The following is a 22,525-nucleotide window of genomic DNA, read 5'->3' on the forward strand; positions in this document are numbered from 1 at the left end:
AAACGTATTTATTCTTCCAGAGGTAAATTTATGAGACTAATCCTAATTCAAAGAACAAAAAGAAAGGGTATGGTAGACGTTTGTAAGGATATCCAGTAAGTGAAAAATTCAGTCTTGCCTTTTAATTCCACTTTTGTATCTTTGCAGTTTTTTTGAGGTTATTTTCTCTGAAAGTCTCTCATGAACCAAGGAATAGCTCCTAGATAGTAAGACTGGGATATATTTATTTCCATAATCTAAGATGCTTTATCAGCAAGGAATCAAAATTTAAGTAGGGCCTGGGAGCAAAAGCCTGTAATTCAAGCTACTCAGAGAGTTCAAGCAAAAAGAAACACAAGTTCAAAACCAACCTGGATAAGAGCTGGGCGGTGGTGGCGCATGCCTTTAATCCCAGCACTTGGGAAGCAGAGGCAGGCGGTTTTCTTAGTTCGAGGCCAGCCTGGTCTACAAAGTGAGTTCCAGAACAGCCAGGGCTACACAGAGAAACCCTGTCTCGAAAAAACAAACAAAACAAAACAAAACAAAAATGCTGCCTGAAAAATGAAAAGTAGGTAGGGGTATGGTATGTGGTATAGGCTACCTATAATCCCAGAGTTTCATAAGATGAAGTAGGAGAATCACGTGTTTGAGTCCATCTTGAGTTATAACAGCAAGTTCTAGACCAGGCTGGCTAGAGACCTTGTCTCAAAGAATTGACAAACCAGGTCTATATAGGAATATAGGTCAACAGTAAGTATGCTTGCCTGGCATCCACCAGGCCCTGGATGATACCAATCCCTAAAACTAAAACAAGAGAATAAAAAGAAATTAAGGTTTAATAATGAAACTCCTTGTATATAAATTTAAAACAATTTTTTTTAAAAAAAAAAAAGGTCTAAGAATGTGCTTAGCTGGTCGTGTGCATGCCCAGCATGTGCTAAGTCCTGGGTTCAACCCCCTACATTTCATAAATCTAGGTATTTGCACATAGGAGAGGGACTAGAAGTTCAAAGGTATCCTTGCTTACATATCAGGTTCAAGGCCCACGTCTCAATAGAGAGAAGAGAGGAAGGGAAGAGTTGTTGCTGGTGCTGCTGTTTTTGTTTTGTTTTAAGATATCATGAACCCAGCATAATGACACATACCTGCGATCCCAGCATTTGGGAGGAGAAGCAGGAATATTAGGAGCTCAAGGCCAGATTGAGATAACTGAAGCTGTCTCAAAACCAACAAAAGAAAAGGCTGGGATTTAAGCTGTAAGAAGTAACACTGGAGGAGCAGCCTCCTCTCATAGATATAAACCTGGAAGGAATGCAGGAGATCTAAAAGCATGTGGCCCCAAGTTGAATCTTGTTAAGACACAGTTATTTCTATCTGGATAGAGTGATACATAGCTGTCATCCCAGCACCTGAGAGATCAAGGTGTTCAAGATTATTTTGACTAGCTACAAGTTTTGAGATAAAACCCTATCTCAAAAACAAAACAAACAAAAAACCCTGCTTCTATGAGACAGTTGAGGAATCTTAGTCTGTTGGGCACTATTAAAGACTTTTTTTTTCCTGGCACAGGCTCTCACTTGAAACCCTGGCTGGTTTAGAACTGTAGACTAGGCTGGCCTCAAACTCAAATCTGCCTGCCTCTGCTTCCTGAATATGGGATTAAAGGTGTGTACTATTCCCTGAAGTTATTAAAAGAACTGTAAACATGAGAAATATTTCAGGTCTGATGACTTTGTATTTACTCACAAATACACAAACACAAACAAGTACATATCCATATATATGTAAATAAAAATTTTATGAAGTTAAATGGTATCTAGATTTTGCTTTAGTATAATTTACTAAAAGGAAGCAATAGAAAGAACAATAAATATTAGCCACGAGTTTTGTTGATATTGGATGACAGGTTCATTATTCTGGTCTATCCTTTAAAACAGTAGTTCCTAGCCTTCCTACTGCTGTAACCCTTTAATACAGTCCCTCATGTGTGGTGACCCCAACCATAGAATTATTACTACTTCATAACTGTAACTCTGCTATTGTTATGAATCATATAAATATCTGATATGCAGGATATCTGATATGTGACTCCTGTGAAAGGGTCATTTGACCCGAAAGGGGTGGAGACCAACAGGTTAAGAACTACTGTTTTAAAACAAAACCTATTGGGACTGGAGAGATGATTCAGCAGTTAAGAATAGTGGCTGCTCTTCCAGGGTACCTGGGTTCGATTCCAGCACCCACATGGTGGATCACAATCCTCTGTAACTCCAGTCCCAGGGGATCTCCAGAGTTGTCTCTGAGCACAGAAATACATTCAACAAAACATCCATAAATATGAAAACTTCAAAATAAAACATTATAAAGTTAAAAATAGTTACTGAAAAGTACCACATCACTAGAGGTGTAAGATCTTTGCCTCCCTGGTAATTGTCTTTTGATACAGTAGTCAGATGTTCCAAATCTTCCCAAAGTTCCTCAGATATTTTACATCATCATCATCAAGCACTGAAGCGTACAGTTTCTTCAGTAACAACAAAGGCCTTGTCTCACAGGACGCATCAGCTCTTAATCTAGGTTGGGCATGGTGGCACCTTTAATCCCTGCCCTTTTGGAAAACAGAAGCAGGCAGATTGCTGTGAATTCAAGGCCAGCCATGGTCTACATAGCAATAGCAATAATGAGACCCTGTCTCAAACAAAATTTCTTTTTGTTTGTAAGTTAGTCATCATACAATGAGGAAAAACCATGGAGAAGCAGTAGCAGTTGATTTTGTTCAATAAAACTTTATTGGTAGGACACCTTTAGTAGTCTGTATTGTCATAACATGCAAATCTGTTCTCTGCTGCAGACGTTCTACCAACAGAGGCAGATGGGACTAGCCAGGAAAGACGGATGGAACATTTCCAGATAGACATCCCTCTTCCAGGTCTGCTCTGTGCATAATGCTCAAGGTTGGCCTGCAGTGTCCAGTTCTCTCAGGGGCTATGGGCACTTGCTGGTTCCTGGTTTCAGTCTGCAGCTTGTTTTCTTGAACGTTATCTTACATGTCTTTCTCTCCAAACATTAAAAAAATTTTTAAAAACTGTGTGTGTTGTATGAGGGTATACTACTTGCATATGGGTGCCTGTGATGCAGGTGCCCTCAGAGACCAGAAGAGGGTGTATGATCCCCTAAAGCCAGGGTTATAGGCAGCGTGTGAGCTGACTGACATGGGTGCTGGGGAGCCCGGCACAAAGCATACTAAACTGCTGAGCCACGTCTCCAGCCCCCTGGGTTTTGTTTACTTTGTGTACGTACTTGTGGGGGGTCTGAGGACAACTTGCAGGAGTCAGTTCTTTCCAACAAAGTTAGTCCTGGGGATCCAACTCAAGTCTCTAGACTTGGTGGCAAGTGCCATCTCAGTGGCTGTCTTCCCCAGGGCTTCAGGAAGATCTTCATCTCTCCCATATGTGCGGCCTTTCATTTCCTAGTTTGAGACTAAGGTTGCAAAAATCCTTAGCCTCATGCTTTGGCATAGGAAGACTAGATAATATATTTATCCTGGTTCATTTCTGGATTTCACTGCTTAGCTCTGGACGTTGCTATCCTGTGGCCAATGTTAATAAACAACTGTTCCCCACCCTCATGTATTATACTTTTTACCTATTGTTCTACACCCAGCTGCTATGAAATGTTCTGATTTTCCTTTATCCAAACAATAGGTAGAATACATTTCCAGCTTTGACAACAGGTAGATTTCCACCTTAGTAAGGTATATAGACTAATAAAGAGGAAAAAAATCATTAACATACCCTTTTATGGCTTCTGCCACTCTTGCTAAAATAGTTTCTCAAATGGTAGGATGAGCAAGTGGAGTTACAACCTGTTGTCACTGCTGGAGGGCCAATAAACCTTGTCATCTGATGGCTGCAAACCATGCATGTAGCAATAGATGCTGAATTACTGTCTTCAATTTTTATCTACTGCAGCGTGTCCTGACTAACTCTTTAAAAAAATAAACTAAACCAGAAATGATTTTAAAGTGATGCTGGGCTTGAAACTAGGGTGTCACACATGCTAGGTAAGAGGTCTACCACTGGGCTACATGCCAGCATTAAATTCCTAGACTCAGGCTAGGTACAGATGTAGCCCAGTTGGCAGAGTACCTGCCTACCATACATAAAGGCCTGGTTTGATCCCCAGTACTGCATAAGCTGGGCATAATGGCACATACTTCTAATCAGCGTTTAGGAGATGGAAACAGGAAGATAAGAACAGCAGCAGCCATGGCTTCACAGTGAGTTCAAGACAAGCATTTAAGAAAGTGAAGATGGGGCTAGAGAGATGGCTCAGCAGTTAAGAACACTGCTCTTCCAGAGGTCCTGAGTGCAATTCCCATCAACCCCATGGTGGCTCACAACCATCTGTAGTGGGATCTTATGCCCCCTTCCGGTGTGTCTGAAGACAGCAACAGTGTACTCATATACCTAAAGGAAAGTGGATGGATAGATAGACGGAGATAAATCTTGAAACACAGAAGTGGCAAAGTGGAGAAAAGAAACAATTTTATTTTTGGCCTTTTTTTATTATTAAGCAATTTGGGTCTTGCACTCTATTTTCAGATGACTAACCAATTGTTACCAGTAATTCCCAGTTCTAGAACATCATTGAGTTAGAAGACCATGGTCCTTCTGTCCACAAGACAGATCCTATAAAGAGGGAAACATCTCTTGTTAGATACAAATTGAAGCACTAGTTAAAAAAGGAAAAAATAATTAAAAAACCAACCAAACAATCTATATCAATCTGGGCAGAAAATAGTGTCAGGTTTGTAAATCCAAACCTGTAACTACCCCACCGCCCTTCTCCTCTGACTCACTGTTATGTTTCAAAACAGAGTCTCACATAGTCCAGGTTGGCCTTTAACTTCATATGTAGTCAAGGCTGACCTTGAACCCCTTGATCCTCCTGCCTCTACCTGCCAAGTATAGTAGTCACAGTCACTATGCCGGCTCATCCCCGCCTCCAATAAATACACAGGCTAATATTCACACTCTGATTATTAAAAAGTTTCACAAACTCTCTATGTAAAGATTTACCCTGAGACAATAGTAAGCAAAGAGGGGATTTCATAGAAATAAAATGGTAGAGAGCAGATTGGCCCCAGTGTCAAAAGCAAGAACAGGCTGCTGTGAATTAGTGACAAATCGAGTCAGACATTATCAGGGGTCTGACGATGTGCCTGTTATAAAGCCAAGACCCTGCAAACACTAGCTGCAGTGTGCCTGAACATGTGCTCAGAAAGACAGGCCAGGCACAAGGAGTCTCTGACAAATGCTGGGGTGCACTGGGATCAATTGGATCACAATACTTCTCTCCATTCAGGTTCCCTGTAGATGTGGGGCTGAGACACGACTTAAAGAGTCCTAAGGAGCAAGAGCAAAGCAAGAGCTCTTTTCAGCCAGTATCTGCCCAGATCCCAAACTCTCTCTACACGGAGGCTGGAGAATTGGATTTGTGTTGATCCAATACTTCAGTTTGTCCTGGTCACCCTCTCCAGTTTACTGCAGATTACCCCCTTTGCCTACACAGGAACACAAAACTTTTTACAAGAGCAATTTCAAAAAGGTTTGAACAGTCACTAAGTTGGTTAATATTTCAGTAAAGACTCCCCTTTGCCTCAGCCTCCCTCAGTCCCATATGATGACATCATCATCACCATCATCATCATCTTCCTCCTCCTCCTCCTCTTCCTCACCATCTTCTGGCAGTTCATCCTCCTCATCCTCCTCGTCTTCTTCATCTAGACAAACTACCACTTCTGCTGGCTTAGGCAATCGAGAGTCAAACCAGTCCAACACTTGCTGAGTGCTTAGTCGTGATGCCTGACTCAGTTTAAGGATATCAGCTTCCTGCAGCTGCTGGTGGGCTGCCCAGTACTTCTCCAAAGGTCGTATATCTGGTGGGGGCGGTGGGGCTGGTAGAGGTGGTGTCTTGGCCCATTCTTTCAAGGAACGAGTTGAAGGTGTAGGAATGGCTGGATCTTGAAAACTAGGGGTACCAAGTACTGCATTGTCCCGAAACCATTTCAGCTGTCCATGCTTCAAGGCATATCGTGTGTCACCAAACCATTGAATGATCTCCGGGCGAGGTAAACCAGTGATCTGTTCTAATTTATGGTAATCTTCTCGTCGTGCCCATTGGCACTGTAGGAAAAAGGATTTGAGGATGGCCAACTGTTCTTTGGTTTTCCGCTTAGTCTTTCGCTGGTGTTGCATATCTGGGGAAAGGTATTCTGTGGGGCCAGCTGAATTTGGTTCTGAGTTATTCCATAGCCTTTGGGGCCAGAGTGGTTCTACTTGTGGAGACAGTGCCTTCTTACTAGGTGAGAGTGACTGTGAGATACAACCCAAAGGCTGGAGGGGCTTAGGGGTGGCAGTGGTTCCATTAGCCAATGCCTGGAAAGAGGGAGAAGAGGTAGAGGAAGATGGAGGTATTCCACTAGGTTCGGATTCCTCCTTACAACTATTATCAAGTAATGAGACCGATGCGGGCTTATCTGGCTGATGGACAGCTGTGAAGTGATTCCAGGAAGCAGTCTTTCCACATGACTGGTCAGGACCTCTGCCTGCCTGCTCCTTAGAGAGGCCACTGATCTGAAGATCCTGACAGTCTGATTGGTGGGAGAATGTTCTGCTGCCCATCATCAGAGGCTCCTTAGCGTTCTGATGATTCAGTGGCAGCTGTGATACCTGAGAGGGCTCCTCAGGCTCAACCTTCAATCCTTTCATATGAGTGGGCTGCTCACTAGGCGCCAGAGGACTCAGTCCAAGAGCAACCTGCTCCGGACGGAGCACTGGAGGCCTCTCCTGTGGGGGCCTCACTGACTGCTGTGTGAAAGAGAGAAGAGACTTGAAAAGGAGCTGATCTCGGTGGTACACCACTCTGGCACGAGTCTCCTCTATCTCTTCAGATGACCAGCTAATGCCGCAGCGGAGACGTTGGGCCATGAACCAGGTCTTTACCTTCTCCATCTGCAGCCCATGCCGCAGGCAGAGGAGAGCGATATCTGCCAGGCTTGGATAGGGGAAGTAGCTGAAGGCTTGTAGCAGGTGCTCATTTCCATCCAGCTCACTGGTTTGGATGGCTTGAGTCCACACAAGCTGTAGCTCCTCTGAGACTGGCGGGAGACAGACAAGCCCTGCTGCAGAGCTGTTGAGACTGCTGGCATCTTTATTAGGACTCATGTCGTGCTCTGGTTTGTACCCTTCAGAGACAGCTGTAAGAAAAGAAGCCATCCCGTCACCATTTAATCTTTGCCAAACTGCTGAAACCAAACAATTTCTATTTGAATCATGTTGTATTGCTCCTAAAATGCCTAAATCATTTCAAAATTTTCACAATCTTGTCAAGTCATCAGAACCTGCTGTAATTCCTGTATTCTTTGTATTAAACACAAGGTCCATACATAGAAGCTTGGATAAAAATGACCCTAAGCCACATGACAAAAATCTGTCTTTAGAGGCTGAGGAAAAAGTTATCCTCCCACAGCCTTTACTGTTCCAACTTCAGTTTTGCTTCTGACAACTATCAGTCAACTCTCACCTTCAAGTTCATGGAACAGTACTCAGACTGTACTTAACCACAAAACCTCATGCTGAAATCTCAGATTGACCACTCTTTAATGCTTAATAATCTCGGATTACTTCCAGAACATGGAGACAGGTAAACAGCCGATCAAGCCAGGCACAGGAGTACAAACCCATGATCCCAGCACTTGGGAGACAGTCAGTAGGACCAGGAGTTCAAGGACAGCCCGAACTACCTAAAACTGTCTCAAAACACACAAAGAGCAAGTAACAACAAAACAGGGTGGGGTACTCTGCCCAGCCCTAAAAAATGCCCACCCCGTTTTTGTGGTGCCGGGTACTGGGAACAGGAAACTGTTCATAGGACATTAAAGCCCTAAACTCTAGAGGGACTTTCCCATCCCAGGAGGAAACCTTGGTATAAAAGAACCTTATTCCCCTTGTGCTAGATCTTGTGGAGAGGGCTTAGTAAAGGTTAGTCCCCTCCCTGGGTCTTTGTCACCTCTCACAGCTCAGCCTACAGAGCCCAGAGATGACCCCTTCCCCATTAATAGCCTACTCCACAAAGGGCAAAAGGGCTCCTGTTCTTATCTCTTCAGTCCAGCTTTCTCCTCAAAACCAGCTGGACAGGCTCACTAAACAGCTCCCAGGGTTGTGGGAAGGGGACCTATTCATTCCTCAATGCCTGGCAAAAATCTGTTCTCTGAATATTCTGTAACTTCTTTTTTTAGTATTTTTTAAATTCATTTTATTTTATTTATATGAGTACACTGTTGCTTCCTTTAGACACACCAGAAGAGGGCATCAGATCCCATTACAGATGGTTGTGAACCATGTGGTTGCTGGGAATTGAACTTGGTATCTTTGGAAGAGCAGTGGGTGCTCTTAACCACTGAGCCATCTCCACCCCATTCTGTAACACTGTAATTCAGCTCCCTCCTTAGGTATTAGAAATACTTTATCACGTCACATTATATTCTCGGAGAAATCCCACTGGTGTTTATATTACTTCTTGTCTGTCCAGGATAGGATAAGACTCCTACTTAAATGCTACTAACTGACAGATTTCGAGTCCACAAAGACAGTGTATACTGTGGTCACTTCTTTGGAGACCTTCTCTAGCCTAGGCAAGTGCTCCAAAAGGTGGGGGCTTAGGGGCTTTATTTTACTCTATAAAAGTATTTTGAGATTTTATTTTGTAACTTTGATCTGCATGTACATATCCACCATGTGTGTGCTTGGTGCCCTCAAAGATCAGAAGAGGGCATCAGAACTCCTGGAAGTGGACTTGCAGTTGGTTGGGAGCCGCCATGTGGGTGAGGGAATCGAACCCAGGTCCTCTGCAAGAGCAGCAAGTGCTCCTAACCGCTGAGCCGGCCCCCTAGAGGCTTGAGGATTACAACACTGATCATTCGTCCTGGTGTTAGCTTGCCACAGCTTCTGACAATCAAACCTAGCAGGCCAGAAGCCATGCAGATCCTAAAAGGATTGTACTTGAAGGGCATTTTACCGGTGAGGAGGCAGCTTATGAATTCCAAGCTCCTGCCACTTAGCATCTAGCTCTGGGTAAGTCACTGAAACCCTAATGACTCTTCGCTCCATTTTCTTCCTCTGTAAAGAAGGCTGTGCTTACAGAAAAGCCGCATGTTGTCATCGGGCATCTGTAGTGTGCTAGGCATTATACAGTCAGAAACAGCAGCTTTGGGAGATAAAGGTTTGGTCTATAGCAGACTTGAGGTTAACTGCAGCCTCCCTGCTTTCTAGAATGCTATTTGTCCTTAGCCAAGTTATTTCACCTAAGGCTTAGTTTCTTATCAAAGAAAAGGGTACCCTTACCTGGGAAGTCTAAACTGGGCAGGAGTCGGTGGCCAAGCATTTTAACAATAAGCTACATACAGCTCCAGCCCCATGATTTTATATGCTGTATTTGGAGGTTTTGAAACAATTTCAGAATGGATTTTGCTGCTTTGAAAAAAATATATTAAGTGTTGGAGAGAATACTCAGTGCTTAAGAGTGCCTGGCTGCTCTTCAGAGGACACAGGTTCAGTTCTAACATCTACAAGGTGGCTCACAACCATCTGTGACTCCAGGTCCAGGACACCTGATGCCCTCTTCTGGCCTCTGTGAGCATTGCATGCATGTACCGAACAGACATAAGTGCAACAAAACATCCATAAATGTAAAATAAAATGGAAAAAAGAAAAAAAGGGCTATAGACATGCGGCATAATGTCTCCCAAGTGCTGAGACTGAAGGTGTGTGCCACTACACCCAGCTAGAATCAAGACTTCTCCTTGTAGCTGGTGATTCTCTGGAAGAATCTGTCTTTCAATCAGGAGCACACTACAACCAGGATGGCTCATAAGAATGACGAGTAGGGGCCAGCCACAATGGCACAATGGAAAGAGACTGTCTCAAAAACAAGAGTGACAAGGAGGATAGACCAGTGTTCTTAACAGTTTCTGTGTCTCCATTTTGGACTGGATAGAGAAAGAATCAAAACTGGAGTGTTTCTACCTGGGCAGAGATGGTAGTGGTAAAGCCTATTATGAATAATCACAACTGCATCCTTATTCCAGATGCCAGATATATTATTCTGCATAGTCGTTAACTTAAAAAATACACTTGTGGGGGCTGGTGAGATGGCTCAGTGGGTAAGAGCACCCGACTGCTCTTCCAAAGGTCCTTAGTTCAAATCCCAGCAACCACATGGTGGCTCACAACCATCTGTAACAAGATCTGATTCCCTCTTCTGGTGTGTCTGAAGACAGCTACAGTGTACTTACATATAATAAATAAATAAATCTTTAAAAAAAAATACACTTGTGACACTTTTCTCTCCCTTTGATTTCTAACATCCTCAGACAGACAGAAAGGCCAAGCAGCCTAGACTTGAAATTTAGATGTTGTCCATTCTATGGTAGGAAAAAAAAGGACTTTGGAACGTTCAGTTGAACATAGGCTTGTACTAAAACAGAAGATAAAGCAGAAAACTGGATATGATCCTGCTCAATTCCTAAGTCTTTATTCAAAGATCTGAAATACTGCCTCAGGTCTGTCTGGCGAGTCTAGTGAGTGTTAAAGGCCTTAAGGACTTTTGTGATGTTTAACTTAGGTGCTTCTAAACTTTTTACATCATCAACTTCTTTGAGAATCAGATAAAAATCATAGAGCTTTGGGCTGGAGAGGTGGCTCAGCACGGGCTCAGTTCCAAGCACCCATATTAGGTGACTTATAGCCACCTGTAACTCCAGTTTCAGGGGATCCAAAGCCCTCTGGTTTTCATGGGCTTTATTGTACGTAGTAAACACAAACACAGACACACACAAATCAATCTTTTTTTTTTATGAGTCAGACTTTCCAAAATGTGTAACTTAAAAATGTATGCCCAATGTCACACTTGCACACACCAATGCCAAGAGGTCACCTTCAGATCTCTGTTTTATAAGTCTTCCTGACTTAATGAAGGCAGTGCGATAGCTGACTTAAAAGTGAACAAGCAACTTAATGAAAATGAATGGAAAGAGTGGGAGACAAGAATAACGGCTGCCTAGAAGGGACAGGGTATTTGTGGTACCAGATGGGATGGGAAAGATGCTAAATGGTTCAAGTGACCCACTAGATTACATACATGATCAATATCCAGTGTCCTGGATACTCAAGGTTAGCTAGTATCTAGTACAACACACTGGCTTGCTTGAAACAGTGTGCTTCTCCAACTGTTTATGCCCCCACACAGTTGCCCATTTCTGGGTCATATCTGGGTATCTATAATAACATAATTAAAACATCATGCAAATCTATGAAAATGTGGAAGCTAAGACATCTCAGCATGCTGAGGCAGGAGGATCGCAAATTTGAGGCCAGCGTGAGCAAAACTGTATAAACACAAAAATTAAATGTTTTGGAGAACTAATTCAAGAATATGTATTAAAACCCTGCCCAGTTAGGAGAGGGCAAGGCGACTGTGGAAGAGTGACGTATGTTCCAACTCAGATAGCTTCCAAAGGTCCAATCTCACTTCACTTTAAAGAAAGCCTAACTGGAAATAACATAATCAAAGTGAGTAGCTCTCTCCTAGAGTGGCATACTAGAATTACCTGAGAAACTTAAAAGGCCACCTCCGTCCCATGCTCTTCTGATTAATGGACTGGGACATAGGCATTCATAGTTTTTTTAATTATTTCTTTTTCTTTTTTTTAATTAGGTATTTTCCTCATTTACATTTCCAATGCTATCCCAAAAGTCCCCCATACTCTCCCACCCACCCACCCCCACTTTTTGGCCCTGGCATTCCCCTGTACTGGGGCATATAAAGTTTGCAAGTCCAATGGGCCTCTCTTTCCTGTGATGGCAGACTAGGCCATCTTTTGATACATATGCAGCTAGAGTCAAGTGCTCCGGGATACTGGTTAGTTCATGATGTTGTTCCACCTATAGGGTTGCAGATCCCTTTAGCTCCTTGGGTACTTTCTCTAGCTCCTCCATTGGGGACCCTGTGACCCATCCAATAGCTGACTGTGAGCATCCACTTCTGTGTTTGCTAGGCCCCGGCATTCATAGTTTTAAAAGTTCTCAGTGTGCAATTAATACTAAAAAGAGGAGTTAAACAATACACTAAAGACTGGTAATATTTATTTTCAATTGTAAGGTTTAGGATAATTCATGTATCTTAGTTTTTTGATTTCTGGCTTTTGCAACTACTGCTGTCTACCTATCCTAACAATATAAATGGATTTGAGACATGACTAAGAGTTCATAATATGCATCGATCTTGGCCCACACTGATTTTCAGACAAGTCTCAAGCTTGAGTTTTCTTCCAGCTGACAAGTCTGAGTTGCAACACCAGGAACCTGTGAGGCCTTTTCGTTTTCCGGTTGGTGGGGCACAAGAGTCGGGGGCCAGTTGTGGGTTTTTTCCTTTTAACCTTTCATTACCAAATGGCACTGCTCCCTATAAGTGAGGTCTAGTTGTAAATGCCTGTTGAGGTCGCCAGGAGGTAGTCATGGGGACAGGGGAAGCCCGGGAGGCATCTGAAGGGCCCGGAACTGGGTCAGAGAACAAAAAGTTTCAAGTACATGGGGCGGTCAGCTCCAGGAGGCAGGTGAACCTGCATCCTCACAGAGGGCGTCCCGACCCAACCTTTCCCATCCCCCCACTACACACACTCCTTAGCCTCCCCCAGTTACAACAACACAGATTCGAAAGTCCAGGGGAGGAAAGAGGGACAGAACCCGACGACTTCCAACGGAGGATTCTCCTCCCACCACGAGGATGGGGCTCTGAGGGTCGGAGGTTTCGCACCGGCCGGGAGGCAGGCCCAGGGGCTGGGGGGGTCGGTCACTCACCACGGCGCGGCCCCGGGCGGCGGCTCCCAGCCTCGCACTGCGGGCCGGGGCGGGAAGGGGGAAGAGGACAGAGGATCCAAGAGGGCGAGGGGCTGCGGCACGCCCGGCTCCTGGCGCCACGCAAAGCCCTGGACCGCCGCTGCCCCCTACCCCTGGACCGAGGCGCTCCGCCCCTACCAGTGCGGCGCGGAGGCGGAGGCGGAGCCGAGGTCCGGATTGGTGGGCGGGCTGATGCACAACGTACTGGGTCCGCCATTGGCTGCGTGGGTCCCAGCAGAGGTCCGCGATTGGCTGCGGAGAACCGGTCAGTGTAGGCGCGTGGGGCTGGGAACATGTCTTCCTGGACTCGGCGTCTGCAGTGGACCTCTGCATCCTGTGGTCCTTCCAAAGTTCTTTACTGAACTGGCCCCCGGTCCCGCAGGAAGGCCCTCGGAAGACCTTTTAAAACATCTACCACCAGTCAAACTGGAGCACAAGCGCTACCAGCAGCGGCAGCCGTGACGAAACGCTTAAAACCACGGAGAATGCGCACAAGAAGGATCAGATGTTTAGCCCCCAGAAAGACGAGCATCTTAAGTACCCAGGACTTCGGTCACTTTTGAGGTCAATGTGGCGAAAGTATTCTCAGTGACGAAATACTCTGGGATTCGCTGTTAGGGTGTAGTAAGATGTGCTGTTCACTAAACCATACTCTCCATACTTGGGGGTACAAAGTTCTCAACCAAATTTAGAATATTTAGGATTTCCCATTGTACTTGGAAACAGCACTTCTGAAGTGACTTGTGTTGTTGACATTTGAAGCTCAATCTTGGTTATTTGGGTCACTTTTTTTTTTCCCCCGAGACAGGGTTTCTCTGTATAGCCCTGGCTGAAAGGCAATATCAGCCGAGCAGTGGTGGCACATGCCTTTAATCCTAGCACTTCAGAAGCAGAAGCAGGCGGATTTCTGAGTTCGAGACCAGCCTGGTCTACTGAGAAACCCTGTCTCAAAACAAAAAAAAAAAAAGAGGGCTGGTGGGTAAGAGCACCCGACTGCTCTTCCAGAGGTCCGGAGTTCAAATCCCAGCAACCACATGGTGGCTCACAACCATCTGTAACAAGATCTGATGCCCTCTTCTGGTGTGTCTGAAGACAGCTACAGTGTACTTACATATAATAAATAAATAAATCTTTAAAAAAAAAAAAAGAAAGAAAAGGGCAGTATCAGTCTTTGCTTGTATTCTCAGACCTCACCGTCGACTCTTCCTTACCTACTGTCACATGAACTCAAATGGAGGCTGAAAAGATGGCTCAGGGGTTAAGAGCACATGCTACTCTGACAGAGGACCTGAGATAGATTCCCAGCACCTATATCACAGTCAGCTGTACCTCCAGCTCTATCCGGTCTGAAGCCCTCTTCTAGACCTTGTGTGAGCGTGTGCGCTGACACTGTCCCATGTTGTTGCCCCCACCCCCCCATACGTTTAAAAAATAAATCTTAACAAAAAATTCAAATGGCTATCAAAGATGGCCAAAGGATGACTCCACCCAAGTATAGCTTAGTGAATGGTGTGTGTGTGTGTGTGTGTTTGAGACAGTGTTCTTTTCTGTAGCCTTGGTCCTTGGCTGTCCTGGAACTTGATTTGTGGACCAGGCTGGCCTCAAATTTAGAGATCCGTCTGCCTCTGCCTCCTGAGTTCTGGGATTATAAACTTATACCACTACCACCCAGCTGGTGAATCAGACTTTAATCACGTTATTCACAGAAGTACGAGCAATTTATCAGTGTCTGTACTAATGAAGTAAGTGTCTCCCTCATCCCAACACTTGTTAACTGTTTATATACCCTCAGGGAATGGAGGGAGCCTTGTGAGCTCCCCCCCCCAACAACCTCCATGAGCATTTCTGTAAACTGTGGGTGGAGCCTCATGAATTCAGTGGCAATGGACCCAATTGTGTGGATCTCCTTCCTTCCAGGTAACCACCCACAGTCCGAATTCAGGAATGGACAAGTTTTCCATTCACTAAGGACAGCATTCCGTTTCACACTTCCTCTCTAAGAAACCAGATACAAATCTCGTTTCATTTTTTAAGGGTTCCACTCCAAAACCTAGAGCTCTTTGCAGGCTGACAGACATCTTAAACATCTCTGCTTTGACGCTGGGCTGTATTTTCTGTTGCTAGCCTATTATTTGCCTCCAATCCCTTTCCTCATTTCACGAACTCAGTCTCAACATTAAAAGCCATCTATGTTGTCAAGTGCCTGACCAAGACACTGGGGGTAAACAAGGAAAAATGGGGTCCTTTTAAAAGACCTCTTTGAGCTGTCAGGTGTTGCAGGGTTATTTGATCACACTGGGAACCCCAAGATTGTGTCATTTACTGGAAAACCCGGTTTTTAGTTGTGGTGTGGCTCAGTCTTAGCCTACACTTTTAATCCAAGAGCTTTCTGCTTGAATACTGTAAACAGAATTAAATAAAGTCCACCTTAGGTCCAAAGGCAGAGCAGGCAACAGTTAACAGGAAGTGAACATAGGGTTATTAAGAAAAAAAAAAAAACAACAACATCGTATGAGGGAGTCAGGGGGATCAGATATTGAGACCCAGAGGAAGTAGACGGGAGGGACATTCAGTTTGGAGGAGATTTTTAAAAGCATCATGAGAGAGGGGCATCACTGGTGAGACTATGGCTATAAAGGAAGGTCAGCTGGGTGCTTTCTCTGCCTCTCTTGAGCTAGCAGGCTTTCATCCCAGCATCTGGCTCCTGAGTCTTTGTTGGTAAAAATCTAAGGCACCTTTTATCCACTAGGCTTTGAGTCAGAGCTGTTGCTCTTTACATGACATTCTTCTGAGTGACAACACAATGCCTGTTGTTCGGTAGTGAACATGAAGAAGGGGAAAATAGAACATTTCAGTTAGGCAGCCCTTAATTACCAGGGGGAGATCAATCTCTCATAGCTCTCTATTGCTTGGGAAGAGTCTGTGCTTGAAGGGCTGAAAACTGAGGGAGGAGCTGTCTGTGGGAACCAAACACCTGACTCTGGAAAGGCTGGCCAATTACATCCAACAAGGATGACCCACATAGAAATTTAAAAGGTGACAGCTTTCAATCACGTTTCATTTTTCAAACCTTCACCCCCAAGAGTTAGCGGTTTGGAGCACTGGTATCGTGGGTAGGAACACTTGCTGACCTTGCAGAGGAGTACGGTTTGATTGCCAGCACTCACAGGATGGCACACAACCATCTGAAACTCCAGGTCCAGGAGATCTAGCGCCCTCTTCTGGCCCCTGTGGGCACTGCATGCATGTGGCACACAGACACATATGGCACAAAATACTCAAAACATTTCAAAGTAAAATAATCAAGAGAGGGGGTTGATGGGAGCAAAGAAACCACAAAAAGAAGAAAGCCCTGTGCCTGGTTCTGGAGCAAGGAGGCTAGAAGGCTTACTCTGAGTTTTAACTTCTAGATTTAGAAGTTGGTGTGGACTTGGGTGTGGAAATTACTGAGCAGTCATCGAAGCATAACAATAATAATAATAATAATAATAATAATAATAATAATAATAATAATAATAATAATAATAAACAACCTGTCTTTAGCAGGATAACAACCTTCTCAACTCTTCCAGGAATTGTACTTAAGGCTAGGGGCTCATGTCATCCTCAAGAGATGTTAATGTCCCATCTTTGGTGAAACTTTTTTCTCAGGCTTACAAGATGTCTCAGCAGTAAAGGCGCCTGCTGCCAAGCCTGACGGCTTGAGCTGAATGCCAGCAGTTAGGTTCCTGGGTCCCACATGATGGAGAGAATTGACTCCAGAAAGCTGTCCTCTGACCTCCACACCGTCCATTGCATGAGCCCATTCATACACATACTTATGCACCCGGGCATACACACAAAAGAGGTCATTAAAAAAATGTCTGCCAGGCAGTGGTGGTGCACGCCTTTTATCCCAGCAGTGGACGGCAGAGGCAAGCAGATTCCTGAGTTCAAGGACAGCCTGATCTACAGAGTGAGTTTCAGGACAGCCAGGGCTGCACAGAGAAATCCTGTCTCAAAAAAAAAAAAAAAAAAAATTAATTAAAGTTTAAAAAAAAAGTCCTCCTTTTGACTTTTGAAGGCTGAGGTACTGGCTGACTGGAGGAACAATTAACCGATGAAATTCGAGTCTCTCTCTTAACAGACCTCTTGCAAAACACCTGAGAAGACCAGCAACTTGTTAAGAGGGTGGTTAGTTGTCGTAACCTTTGGAAGTATACCTAGTTCAAGGCTAACTTATTAAGATTGGTGTGTCCTTCCTTCCTTAGTTCTCCCTCTATCAAACTTCCTCTTTTGTCAGTTGGCAATGAATGCCATAGACATTTTGAGATTGGCTGAGCTGGGAAACACTTAGTTTGGGCTTAGTAAGGATTCTTGCGTGGTTTTCAGTTATGCCTATTAATAACTTATTATCCTAGGCTGGAGAAATGGCTCAGCAGTTAAGAGCACTGACTGCTCTTCTGGAGGCCCTGAGTTCAATTCCCAGCAACCACATGGTGACTCACAACCATCCGTAATGAGATCTGATGCCCTCTTCTGGAGTGTCTGAAGTCAGCTACAGTGTACTTACAGATAATAAATAAATAAATCTTTTAAAAAAGCAAAAAAAAAAAAAAAACCAAAAAAAAAAACTTATTATCCCACGGCAGACACAGTTTCTGGACTGAACTGTCCTTCCTATTCCTTTTTAAAGCAGCGGAATAGCGGTAGGAACTCCACTGCCTCACAGTGCAGCTATTTGGAGATCCTGGAAGCAGTAATTAATGTCTTAAACTCTAACACAGTGTGACTGTTGTCCTAACAGGGAGACTCTGCCATGGCTGTGAATGAATGTTAACGGAAAGTCATGGGAAGGTGCAGTGACACCAGGCATGATGGCACACAGCTGCAATCCCAGCACTCTGAGAGGCAGAGGGATCACATTCAAGGCCAAGTTCAGGGACTGTGTCGAGACCCAGCCTGGGGATGGAGGACACTGTAAGATAAGGAAAGAGCTCAGAATGAAATTAATATCTTCACCCTGAGCTTCTGGTCTTAGCTTGGGAGTAGAGTGCTTGCCAGGCGATTGCAGGCTTTAGGTGGGAGCCCCAGCACTGAAAACAGAACACTCACAAAAATAAATAAATAAATAAATAAATAAATAAATAAATAAATAAATAAATAAATAAATAAATAAATGGATAAATGGATAAATGGATAAATAAATAAATAAATAAATTGATAGACAGACAGACAGATAGATAGATAGATGATAAAAGAAAAGGTTCAAAATGCTTCATTTCTGCCATTTTGTTCTGGCATCCCTAGTCTAATACCTTACACCATATATGAAATAAATGGTCCATTTTGTCCGAGTCTGGCAAAAATATTGTTTGTCGTTTAAGACATGTTCTCAACAGTAGCCAAGGCTCACTTGCCAGGCTAGTCTTGAACTCTGGGCAATCCTCCTCTACTGGCCTCCTGAGGGCTAGAATTACAGGTGTGAGCCATTATGCCTGGTTTGAAAATTTTTATATCTGGAGATAACAGGCCCCAGACCTTAGCACAACTGACTCCATGATGGAAGTGCCATTCAGGCTGTAAGATTCAGCTTGTAGACAGCACCTCCTGCCAAAATGAAAACAAAGACCTAATCCACCAAAGTCGATACAGTTCTAGTCGGAAGATACACTAACCTTGCTTCTTAGCTTTAGTTTCACTTCGGTCTAGCTGTTCTTGTTAACTGACAACACGGTTTTGTGCTTAAAAGCTCACCCTGAGAAAGAATCAGAGCTATACTGGGACTCTGGATACTATACTGGTATAGTTACCAGTTGACTGACAGACTTCCTATTGGCTTAAACCCATGTCCGGGCAGTCTTCTATGGTGGACATTCCACAACAATCACAAGGTGTAAAGATAATTTTTTTTAATTACTGTAAGCTGAAAATTAACATGCTAGAAAACTGAAATCCTTTTTTGTTTGTTTGTTTGTTTTTGTTTTTTCCACATTCAGAATTTTTCTGTAGCCTTGGCTGTGCTGAAACTCACTGTAGATCAGGCTGGCCACGAACTCAAGAAATTCAACTGCCTCTGCCTCCCCAGTGCTGGGAGTAAAGGCATGTGCCACCATGGTTCAGCACTTAATTCTTTACAGTAAGTGTGATTTACTTGTTCTATGAAAAGGCTATCAGTGCATCAGGATGGGCACAGATCAGTGGGTACAGGTGCCTGCTGCCAAGTCTGATGACCTAGGTTTGATTCTAAGGAAACCACACCCTGGAAGAGGGGCACCATTCCAAAAAGTTGTCCTCTGCCTCTTTGTGTGAGCCTTGAACATACACAAATAAGCCAGGTGTGGTGATGCATACCTTTAATCCCATTGCTCAGGAGGCAGAGGTAAGTGGATCTGAGTCTGAGGCCAGCTTGGTCTATACAGTGAGTTCCAGGACAGCCAGGGCTATATAGTGAGACCTCGTTTCAAACTACAAAGAACAAAACAAAAAAGTTCAATCTGGCTTTTTGTATCCAAACATATAGAAAAAAAATTGTTTGCCAGGTAGAGGTAACTTTTTGTCAGCTTTTTTAAAACTACAACTGATTTGCATTTTTCCATTCTATAAAAGTTCACTTTATGACCAATTTTGTATTTATTTTCTTCTTAAAAGTTGTATACTTCAGGGACCAAATGACCATGTTCAGTTTCCATCCAGTTTTCTGTGTCTTCTCTCTTAAGAAATGCCAGAGTTCAAGGGAGCCGAAAGGCTGAATAATCAATCAGAAGTGCGGGTGTTGGGAATTTGGGGTGGATTTGAAACAGTAAATGCTACATGAAAGCTCTCTGTGAAAGAAAGAGTTCAGAGGAACCTGCCACCAAACTAAGATGCCCAAGTTTGGAAAGAACATAGTACCACAGGACCTTTGCACACCCTCCACCTACCTCTCCCTGGGTGTCTGGTCCTCATGCTTCCTTCATATATGGTATCACTTTCAAAACGTACTGGGTGGGCGCTCTGCAATGACATCACAGCTTGACTATTATGATGTAATGAGGAGGCCCGTGACTATGCTCCAACCAGTGTCGGTATTCTGAGTCTCATGTGATGATCAAAGAAAGAAGGTCACTCAAAGATGAAGTAAGGCCTTGTTGGGCCCAGCCACTGTAGACTTCATCTTGAACAACTGGACAAAGGAGTACTTATTGATGGTTACAGAGAAGTTAGTTTTTTAGTTCCTCATACCAAAGCCTCTGATCTGTCCTATGTTTGGTGAAGGAAGCATCACACCTCTGTGACGTCATGCTTATTGTGCACTGTTTGCAGTACCCAAGGATGCGAGACACTCCGGGCGTGCCAGGATTGTTGTGACCAAAGTCATGGGACTGTCGTGAAGCGCCTTCAGTCATGTACCTCTATAAATCACAGAAAACAAGGTTTCCCACAATAATTCCTTCCAGGTCTAAGTCCTTCTAGGAAACAACTATTCATTCTATCATTTACCCAAGATACATTGAAAAACACTTCGTTCTAACGTTTACCCTAGATACCATGATTTTACTTAGAATTACACTACAGACTAGGGCTTCCCTATCAGGTCTGCTGTTGTTTCATTACAATGTGGCTGATTCCATTATTTATCACTCAGATGTGTGGGAACCAGTTCTGTTAAGACCCGATCCTTGGGCTGGTGAGATGGCTCAGTGGGTAAGAGCACCCGACTGCTCTTCCGAAGGTCCAGAGTTCAAATCCCAGCAACCACATGGTGGCTCACAACCATCTGTAACAAGATCTGACGCCCTCTTCTGGAGTGTCTGAAGACAGCTACAGTGTACTTACATATAATAAATAAAAATAAATCTTTAAAAAAAAAAAAAAAAAAAAAAAAAAGACCCGATCCTTCTCAAGGACTTCTTCAAGATTTCTTTCCATCCATTCTGGACTAGAAGTCCTTGCTTATCTTCAGCATATTGTTCTTACTTTGCTTCGGGGATCCCTTTGATAAACATGGAACTTATGTTTGCACTGCCTAAGCATCAGGATATAACTTAGCCACCAAACAATGAGGTATCCCGACCAGAGAAGACATTAGCTTCTCCCAAGCTGGTCCTTTTAACTGCACCAAGAGCTAGAGCTGAGTGCCAGGCAGCTTAGAGTTTAGCCCTCCGAACTTTCTCACTGTCCAAAATGATAAAAGGATCTGATTAGAGTGTCAGGGTCACCAACCTGTGTACCTCTTTCTCACCCAACTTTTACATGTCCAAGACTCCGTAGGTCTGGAAAGATAGCTCAGGAGGGAAAGGTATTGTGTTAGTTTCATAAAACTATCACCTTGACACAAGCTAAAGTCATCTGAGAGGACAGAACCTCAATTAAGAAAAGGCCTCTATGCCAGTGCCTTTGATCCTGGCACTCGGGAGGCAGATGCAGGTGGCTCTCTGAGCTGGAGGCTAGCCTAGTCTACAGCTGGAGGCTAGCCTAGTCTACAGAATGAGTTCCAGGATAGCCAGTATTATGCAGAGAAACTCCTTCTAAAACAAACAAACAAACAAACAAACAAACAAACAAACAAGGGCTGGAGAGATTGCTCAGAGCACTGACTGTTCTTCCAGAGGTCCTGAGTTCAATTCCCAGCAACCACGTGGTGGCTCACAGCCATCTGTAATGGGATCTGACGCACTCTTCTGATGTGTGTCTGAAGACAGCTACAGTGTACTCACATAAGTAAATCTTTTTTTTTTTTAAGATTTATTTATTGGTTATATGTAAGCCATAGAGTGAGTTCCAGGAGAGCCAGGGCTACACAGAGAAACTCTGTCTGGAAAAAAAGACAAAAAACAAAATAAAACAAACAATGAGCAAAAACTTCAAACAAACAAACAAACAAACAAACTTTAAGACTCCTGTTCTATATAGCTGAAGACAGGGGTGTGAATGAGCCATGGTACTCTTACAGAGAGCTCATGATGACCTTTGCCCTATGACCTGGCCCAAGCTCATACTCACCCACTCAATACTACCAGGAGGTCCCAGGAAGAAAGCCCAGCAAAGACACCTAGCAGTTACCCTAAGTTTGGAACCATTCTTGAGGAAACATCAAATAATTTACCTGGGCAAGGGTAACGGATGTGGAGGGAGGGAAGGAGGTGCACCCAATGGTATGGTGGGTTGGCCAGAGCCAGGACAGAAGCCCCCCTATATGGAGCCTGACATTTCAGTAGGTTCCAAGTTCTCTAGCACGCAGGTGGGATGCTGCTTGCTGACCCTGCAGAGCTGGAATGCTGGCACAGGAGACAGCAGGGGAAAGTCTGGGGCCTTTGGAGGACAGGAAGGCACAGCATAATGAGGAACAATGGTCTTTCCCTATGGTAAATGGTAGATATGTAGCAAAGTTTTTAATTTTGTTTTTAAAGAAAAAAAAATACATACCACCACGGTTACACACAGACTCGTGGGACTTCCTGGGATCACAATCCTACAGTCCTGAACAAATTACTGAGCTTAGACTTATTTCTAAAACAGGAATAACAGTGCTCAAGTCCCAGTGCCGCTTTAAACATGCATGTAAAACATTTAGCACACAAAAGTTAAATGGGAGCTGTTACTATTGTTAATATGACGCAACAATA

At 43.9% G+C, this 22,525-nt stretch overlaps 2 protein-coding genes across 9 annotated transcripts in view; one reads left to right on the forward strand and one right to left on the reverse strand.

Moving 5' to 3' along the window:
- The window catches only part of Rnf212b (ring finger protein 212B), a 70,770-nt gene extending 67,701 nt beyond the window's left edge, over window positions 1-3,069 (forward strand). For 2 of the 4 annotated variants that reach the window (XM_011245289.3, XM_006519865.3), the window contains one exon: window positions 2,831-3,069. In XM_011245289.3, coding sequence (XP_011243591.1) covers window positions 2,831-2,893 — 63 coding nt within the window. In that variant the 3' untranslated portion in view covers window positions 2,894-3,069. The remainder of the gene's footprint in view (window positions 1-2,830) is intronic. The other 2 variants (XM_006519867.3, NM_001370899.1) reach the window with 2 other exon arrangements.
- Window positions 1,695-20,687, reverse strand: Homez (homeodomain leucine zipper-encoding gene). 5 transcript variants are annotated; one of them, XM_006518977.4, is made up of 3 exons: window positions 12,900-13,425; window positions 5,720-7,240; window positions 1,759-4,670 (listed from the first exon to the last, which is right to left on the reverse strand). In XM_006518977.4, the coding sequence occupies exons 1-3, from the start codon at window positions 13,231-13,233 to the stop codon at window positions 4,618-4,620; spliced, it is 1,908 nt and encodes a 635-aa protein (XP_006519040.1). In that variant the 5' UTR covers window positions 13,234-13,425; the 3' UTR covers window positions 1,759-4,617. The 5 variants fall into 5 exon arrangements, with proteins under 5 accessions (NP_001171176.1, NP_898997.2, XP_006519040.1 ...); XM_017316014.2 differs by lacking the exon at window positions 12,900-13,425 and adding an exon at window positions 19,841-20,679 and having other exon boundaries at window positions 4,506-4,670; NM_001177705.1 differs by having other exon boundaries at window positions 1,695-7,240; window positions 12,900-13,117.
- Between the last annotated feature and the right edge of the window lie 1,838 nt (window positions 20,688-22,525).

This window comes from Mus musculus, chromosome 14, assembly GCF_000001635.26.
Source record: "Mus musculus strain C57BL/6J chromosome 14, GRCm38.p6 C57BL/6J".
Taxonomy (NCBI): Eukaryota; Metazoa; Chordata; class Mammalia; order Rodentia; family Muridae; genus Mus; species Mus musculus.